The 8,555-nt window shown below is 40.6% G+C and overlaps 1 protein-coding gene across 1 annotated transcript in view; it reads right to left on the bottom strand.

The window, feature by feature from the left end:
* The window catches only part of TTC7A (tetratricopeptide repeat domain 7A), a 179,482-nt gene that overhangs the window by 52,556 nt on the left and 118,371 nt on the right, over positions 1-8,555 (bottom strand). Inside the window, exons 16-17 of the mRNA XM_009320910.1 lie at positions 4,443-4,559; positions 347-444 (exon numbers count right to left, since the gene is read on the bottom strand). Of these exons, the coding sequence (XP_009319185.1) occupies positions 347-444; positions 4,443-4,559 (215 nt within the window). The remainder of the gene's footprint in view (positions 1-346; positions 445-4,442; positions 4,560-8,555) is intronic.

Below are 8,555 nucleotides of genomic sequence, written 5' to 3' on the forward strand. Positions count from 1 at the left end.
GGAGGTGGGCGAGAAGAAGGAAAAAAAGAACTGAATCATACAGTTCTTGCAGAAGTATAGTGAACTCCCATCTAATACCTTTCATGCTTGTCTCAGAGCTTTGTAAAAGAAAGCAGGAACTCATATCTTTGTTTTATGCATGGGGATGCCAAGGTACAGACAAACCACAGTGACATGTTCTGCAGCAGAGATGGCCCTGGAGACAGATCTGGACCTCCTGACCACCAGCCCAGCAACACAGGCACGTACAGCCCCCTCCCCCCCAACTTTGCTGAAGAAAATAAAACATTCCTCTCTCGCAAAAGCATGCGTTTAGGATGGGAAAGCACAAATCTTGTTTCCTCACCAGAATCAGTATCATGAGCATCCGGGAGTGTGAGATGCAGTCCATTATGCTTTTTGATCACCGGTGTTTCAGTCACACTACTTCCTTTCTCCGAGCCACTGTAAAGAAACAAAACTGTGTTACCTGGCCACTTTTCAGCGGAGAGACGACATTACCCTCAAAGCAGGCAATAGTCTCATCTAGCTGCCACTGGAACTGAAAACTCAAGCTTTCCAGCTGCAGGCAATCAGCTTCTTAAATGTGCTAACACCTGCACCCTGCCAACGGACAGGAAGCTCAGGGACACAGCGCCCAGCAAGGGCTCCAGGGCACATGCTGGTATCAGTTTATTTGGCGGTTGGGAGTCTTTGCAAATTACTGGACAAGGAGCACGTTGGCAGCTAGAAGCCAGACCAGAGGAGGCCAACCAGCAGCCCCACACCCAGGAAGAACCACCATCCCTTGTCTGCAGATGGATTTGTTCACAGGTCTGCGGTGCTGATCCTTTTGAAACAGACCAATTACCACCTTCCACTCAGGTGCTAATTTCTTCATTTCAAAGGGATTATTTTCTCCTCTTCTACCTTTGTTCTGTTCAGAGGAGGAAAATAAAAGCTCCCACATAGCACTACTTTATGAAAGGAAGACTATATGGTCTGCTCTTCTACTAGACTTCTGTCCTCACAGGAGAGGTCTTCCAAAGGGAAACTGAAAAAACCCCACAAAAAACCCAAAAAACCAAAACACCCACGTGCCTAACAAAAAAAAAAAAAAAAATCACTTAACCAGATCTCCTGAGCCTTCCTGTCACCACATAGTCTGCCATCTCCCCAGGATCAGATGGTGATGATATCTCTTCTCATCATCCATTAAGGGACAAAATATCAAAAGGAAAAATGACTGCCCTGGCTACTTTTTCTGGCACACTTCCAAGCCTGCAGCTCAGCCTTTGGACAATATTTCTCCCAAGAAACAAGACGTCACAGAGCCATGATTGCTGTGGATGCCCAGTCTGCCAGTCTTATCAGTCCTTTGTTAGGGATTGCACAGGATTCCCTTGAATTTGCATTAATCTAGCAGAAGAATTAGCTTCGGACTGCTATTTGGTTTTAAACATGATTATTCTGTTATCACAGAAAACAACAGCAAAAGATAAACCAAGTCTTGTCCTTCCCAGCTAACAATCTAGGACTGAAAGCCACTTACTGTCGTTCATCATAGTGGTAACCATATTTACAATAGCTAATTAACCTTTTACTTGGGCTTTGGGATCAAACATTATGGTTTCTGTTAACAGAACTTGAATTCTTGGCCGTTTGACTGTTCGCACAAATCTCCAGCCTTGACTGGGCCTCCCTGTCTTCCATACTGGTTTCCACACAGATATCTCATTTGAGACTGTCCTGTGGTGACAGATACAAGGGAAAATTAAATTATCTGTCCTGCGCCTCTGCCTTGCCTAGCCAGGATTAGCCCAAGTGTCATTACCCTGACTGAGGGCTGCTGGTGGAACCATAGGGGCATTTCTGTCTTGCTGGTGCATTGCGTATGCAGGAACATGGCAGCTGCACTTCAAAATATTAATTCCCATGAGGCAAGTGCTGCTTTGATGCAGCAGCCATCACCACAAAATCACTGTTCAGGCACATGGTTGAACACTGGCTTATACGCTGTAGTCCTACACAAAAGACAGGTGAGGAGATTGGTGGATGGCATAAGTTCGGCCACAGTAAAAACTGATCACAGGAGAGCAGCATACAGAGAAGGCTTGATGAGGTGGCCTCAGTTAACAAAAATGCATCTCAATACAGACAACAGCATGGCCTCTTAACTGTGAAAACAGACTAAAATCCCAGCCTGAAAACCAAGTGGACCGCATTGTGAAAAACAGCCACTCCCAATGGCTTTATTTGTTATGCTGGAGAAGGGCTGAAAATGACCTGCTCCTTCAAAGCTGCAGTACAAGGCCTTCAGCCAAGAAAGCTTCTCCATGCACCACGGAAGGGACAGTAGACAGATGATCTGCCTTCCGCATACAACGCTGGAAAGGCTGACAGTGGGACATGTTGCCACTCCGCTGCCTATGTTTTTAAAAGGTAGTTGAGACAGTGCATAAAATGGTCACAAAAATTGCTGAAGGAAACACTTGATTGTGAGAGACTGCAGAGGCACCAGTTTATCAGAGAGAAGACAAGAGGGGCTTGAGCATAGCATATGAATAGCTGCCTGGGGAGAAAACATTGGGCCCTGAAAGGCTTTTTAATTTAGCAGAGTCATAGTAGGATTGCAAAGCCGGGAAACTTAGGCCAGACAAATGCAACCAAATGTAACTAAAGTGCAATTTAATTGTGTGGGCGATTAGCTACTGATTGAACTAGTAAAGAGTATTGGATGCAACAGCTCTCAACTTCATGTAAATGCAGGCTTTTCTTTTCCAAGAGGCCCTAAAAAATGTCTGTGTCCAAGTCTCACTGATAAGAATTCCCCTTAAGTTCCTTTGCAAGCCCAACCCGGAATATTTTACATATTTGTTAGCTGATACTGCTGCAATTTGCTTAATACAAGTGGCTTCCTGGGTCACTGAATCCAGTCTAGAACTGCAGGTGCCAAGTTCATTCTTGTTACCTTTCAAACAGTACTTCCCAATACAAAATGCTTTTTGAAGTATTTTCTGAGAAAGCCAAGAAGTCCCACTGGGAACAGCAGTGAAATACACATTACAGTTCCTAAGAGCAAAAGCAAAGCAATTTGTTCTGTTTAGGCTTCTATGGCTAAAGCTTATCAAAAGCCTCTAAAGCTATCGCATCCTGGGTTTTTAAGTATAATAGCCAAAGCACAGCTTGGGATCCGAATGCAGTCCAAATTTATTTGTCTGTTTTCCAATGTACTCTCTTCAGTCTCAGGCTTGCAGCCCCCCCTCGCAAGAGTAAATCTTACTCAGTCCTAATTGTTCAGCATGGATTTGACCAGCTTCATGAGGACTATTCATGGGTATAAAGATTATTCACATGAGAGGTACATGATTGAATCCTTAGCTAAAGAGACTAAGGCCTAAAGAAATCAATAATTCCAGCCTGTAAGAGACCATTTCTCTGCTGCTATGTAAATATCTTGATTTTTGTGTTTGGTCTGCTGCTCATTAGCTAAATCAACAAGGAATTACTAATAATCTCTCAAGGACAACTTGTATATAGACAGGCATCATTCTGTACATATACTTCTGGTGTTTATAAAGCTTATGTAAATGCATACAGAAATTGGGAAACAATGCAACCTTCATCAGTCTGCTGTCGTGACTGTTGCCTCAAGCATGCTGTCCTTCCCATCAAACACAGCCTCTATGGACATTACACGTGAGAGATAAGTACAGTCTTGGGATAACATTCCCAAGACAGTTGTACAGTGGTAGCATGACTGGGACAATATCCAAAGGGTGTGGGAAGGAAGAAAACCCAACCTGGTAACTTTCACACTTTCTAAACTTTTCCTTCTGGAGGGGAAGCAGATGAGAGAGAGGGAACAAGCAAGGAACCTAGCACTGTTTAAATGCAGGTTTACTAGGACAAGGGAAGGGAGAAAGATGCTACATCCTTCACTCCTTCCCTTGCCCAGTTAGCACCAGGCTGTGCAACCAGCATGCAACCACAGCATATGATAGTCTTGGCTGTGTGCCTTTCCTTGGCTTACTCTGTTCAGGACTCTTGTCACCCCCACACATTCCTGGGTGGTGCCAACTACTGCAGACTGTGAACAATAGCTGATTGATGCTCAGACTATTGGGGGAAAAAAAATCTGCCCTCCATTATGGACATCTGAACATGGATAGAGATGTTTAGACATTCAGATCAGAAACTCTTGGTTCAAACTGCTTCTTCAATCCTAAAATCTCGAGGGTTTGTTTTGGTGGGTTTTTTTTTGTTTTTGTTTTTTTTAAATCATGGCTACTAAAATCTTGCCTTTTTTTTTAATCACAGCTAGAAATATTACTTATGTTTCTTTTTAAACAGCACTGTTTATTATCCTTTTTGCAAAATAACTTAATTATCTAGACAATTAAAGACGATAACTGCATCTCCATTATGAAATCTGAACTTGTTAGACAGTGGAGAAAGCCTACCTGTGCTGTAAAACATTATATACCATCTGCCATATCTGCAACATATGCCTGCATGTCACCAGAGCCTCTTCAGGTCCTTTATGAATCCATTCCAGTTTTACTTTGGTGAAAAGTAAGCTGCAAGATGAAAAAGAATAACTTCTGTTTTATTGGCATCTCATAAACGTGGAGAATCAGTATCACTCTAGTGAGATCCTGGCAGCCAGCATTTTTACTTGCTTTATATGTGCAGCAATAAAAGAAAACACCGTAGCACAAGGCATTTCATTTAGCTCAACTTTGATTCCCCACAAGGAGATGAGAGGATTAACAATATTCCTCAGCTGCAGTCAAATTTGCGTCACAAAGCTGGCAGGACAGTGTTAAAAGCAATGCATTGCAAAGCTAACAAGGTGAAACATACAGTGAATCTCATTTTATTTTGGACAGCATTAAAAACAGAATAAAAAGGAATTGCCATAATACATATGCCAGACTGTTTTCTTAGCCTGGCATCTTCCTATAGCACTGGCTTATATAATAAATTTCAGACAAAAAACCCAACACACTTAATATACGCAGACAATTATGTAATGCCTCACAGGAAGGAAACGCTTTTTCTTAACCCCAGCTGGCGATCATCTCATGCCCCTAGGCAAGACAGCTGATAGCCCTTGTACATTCTTGTTCTAGGTAGTGTAACTGCTGCTACTATTCTTATACCTAGAGAATACGTACTTGCTCAGACCCCTGGCATTCAGCAGAATTAGGTCAAGCAGAGGTCAGACAACAGATTCGGCAATGACACAACCTACCACTTGCTGCTAGCGTGGCTTTTAACACCATCCTTCACAACACCCATTTTATATTTTTTTAATTGTCAAGATGATTGAATTCATTTCTTATTTACTAATGTAAATGTACTTCTCTGCTTTAAATGTTTTCATAAAGTCCAAGATCTACACATTTTGAATTAGCTTGATATGGCTAGCGATTAATCCACTGGATGCACTGATATGTACATACATGCATACAACATTAACAGCTGAATGTCAAAAATCTTAAAACCCGTTTTGTGAATGTGAACTGCAGGCTCCTGGGGAATCCAAACTTCAGAAAGAGACAACAGCAACTGCATAGATGATGTCAGAGAAGACTTTGCAGCTGAGTAAGAGATCCTTCACTTGCAATAGTTAGAAATCTGCAGCCAAGACTCTGTGGTGCATATCTACAGTAATGTGCTAAAATGGCAGTCCCATTCTGCACTAACAAACATTAGTTTTGGGGGTTTTTTTGGGGGGGTGGAAGTCACCAAAATGTAGCCCAACTGTATCAACTGGTATAGGAAAGTCTGCTCATGGCCACTGCTACAGTTTGACCTCACAGGACAGGCATTCAACTAGATTCCCCAGGTACAAACTTAGGCTAGGAAAGGAAGATCAAGATTCATAATCAAGGGAATTTGTCTTTGTCCTTTACTATTTCATATCCCTACTCTATATTTATCTTTGATTTTCTTGTTACTGATCCGAGCAAAACAAATGCTAATAAAAACATCCCCTGCTCTTGAAGATGCTGACCCCCTAACTGAAAGGGAGTGCTCTCATGAGTCAGGTGGATTTTTGGGCTAGATCCATGGACTGGTGAAGAATTTTGCCGGGACAAAGAATATGACAGTGGACGCACTCTAAAGAAAATAAAAATGAGACTGAATTCGAAGGAGTGGTTAACAATGGAAACTGGCCAGTGATGGATGCTGCTCTGTATCCCTTAGTTAACTGGGCTCCTAAGAACAAAGCTTGTTTTAATACAACAGAATATAGACTCAATCCACTTAGGAGCAAGGAATATATATCGCACTAGAAAGATGGGAGGTTATACCCTGGAGTGTAACGGTATTATAAAAGATAGCTTCATGAACATGAAGTTCCTGAACAACAACGCAGTCAAGAGGTCAAGCAATCCTTAGCATCCCTATACAGAAGCACAATCAAGCAGGAGCTGGAAGACGTGGTTATTCCTGTTCACAGCATCAGCAAGCAAGACGCTTACTACAATCCTGTTTCTAGTTCTTGCTCTAACTCCAAAAGAAGACTAAAAATGCGATGAGGTTCAGAAAAACGTTATGCAAGTGATCTGAGGGCTAGAAAACCATATTTCATCAGAGGCTTAAGAAGCTCAGTTTATTTGGTTTAACCGAGAAGCAGCAAAGAAATTATTTTGCCCCAGCCTACGAGCACCTACATGGAGAAGTATCTAATTGTGAGTCTTTGATCTAAAAGAAAAGGTATCAGAAAATCCAAGGATTTGTTGGAAGCTGAAACTAGTCGAATGGAGATTTATAAGTCAATGCAGACACATAACTATCAAAGCAAATAATCTCTTCAGCAATTATCTTGTGTGCACAGTAAATTCTGTAGTCTTTAAAGCCTTTTCAGCAAGACAGGATAACATCTGGAAAGCAACGCTAATGCACAAAATAGAAGCTATGGGTTTGATACACAGGTTCGTGAGCGAGCTTCTTTGGACTGCACTATGCAGAGGGGTGAGACTGCATCATCACCTTCCTTCTGGCAATTAATCTATTAAAAGTATTCTACTAGTCCAAGAAACTACCATGTTGAACAATCCATGCTATTTTAAGCATACAGAATATTTTTTAAACCACTACAACTTTCAAAATGGAAGACCTTTAAAGCACTGTATGAGCCTCCTTGCAGCAGAAGAGTGGTGGGTAAGGAGCCTAAGGCCTAGAGAAGAAAATAGTTGTATTACATCCCTGAATAACTCCATGCTTTTGAACGCTGTAAGGTACCACTCTCAATGCTAATGAAATAGAAGAATACAGGAATGAAGAATCTGTTGAAGAATCGAAGAATCTGTAGTCAAACGACTATACAGGAGGGATATATTAAGGGTTCCTCCTCCCTTTCACACTAGTAGGGATATAGATGGCTTAGTTATCTGCAGGCAATTAAAATCATTACATAGTAAACATTGCAGTTAAATATTAAAAAGACAAATACATTAAGGAATCAAATCATACTGACAACAGTAGTAATGCAATTAAATATGATAATTAAAAGGTGGAAATAAAATAGTAAAAAACAAATAAAAAAGATAAAATCAGTACATTAGGTTGTATGTGCTATATGCTGTTTGTATTTCTCAGCTTCTAATAAGTTTTGTAACAGCAAAAACAGATAAATAAAAACATAGGGAAAACACTGAAGTAGGTGACAGTATCACTTATCTCGAGCTTATCATTTTATTACTGACAACACTCTTGCTACAAATAAATCTAATGGCTATTGTGTCATACCAGTGTCTGCGCACAACTCTGGCATAAATAAAAATTACATATGCACAGATCTCACCTTATTATATTTTCTTAATACCATTTTGCTGTACTTTTGTATGATGCTTGTAATATTAAGCAGAGCAGACTCTTAAAGAGATTCAGCATATAAAAATAGCCCCAAGATTATCAATACAGTCATTGGTAATTCTGTTAGCCTCTGAAAATGAAAACAGAGTGATTTGGGCTAAAGCAAACATATAAATTGCTACTACATAAGCATAGGAAGTGAGAGCAAAAAATCCACAAATGATTCCTGTAATGTGTATAATTTCAGGGACACTAACAATGGAAAATAACCAGTGCTTACTCTTGGTCCTGGACTCTAAGCTCCCTCTAAGAACAGGTTTTCTTTTATCATACTATATGGATAGTATGCAAAGGCTTCTATTCCCTGATGTAACATCAGGTTACTGCCACAAGCAAACATACATATCTATCACAGTAAAATTAACTCTGGCAAATTAAAATCTGTATACAGTTGACTTTGCTGCAATACGAAGCTCTGAAAAGTCAAAATTAGGTTTCCCAAGTATCAAAATTTCAGTAGTATAAATTACAAATATCAGTATAATACGCCATGCATTGACAAAAAATTAGGGACTGGAATACTGGAAGGCCTATGAAAATTTTCAGCAGAAAGCAAGCTACTTTGGCTGATTTCAGGAGGTATTCAACATTTGTCTTCATAAAGACTGATTTCAGCTGCTGATACTCACCGTGTCTCAAGGCCTGGCCAAATACACCTACCTAGCCCTCCTGAAAGTCTTCTAATC

This window comes from Pygoscelis adeliae, unplaced genomic scaffold (genome assembly GCF_000699105.1).
Source record: "Pygoscelis adeliae isolate BGI_AS28 unplaced genomic scaffold, ASM69910v1 Scaffold233, whole genome shotgun sequence".
Lineage (NCBI taxonomy): Eukaryota > Metazoa > Chordata > Aves > Sphenisciformes > Spheniscidae > Pygoscelis > Pygoscelis adeliae.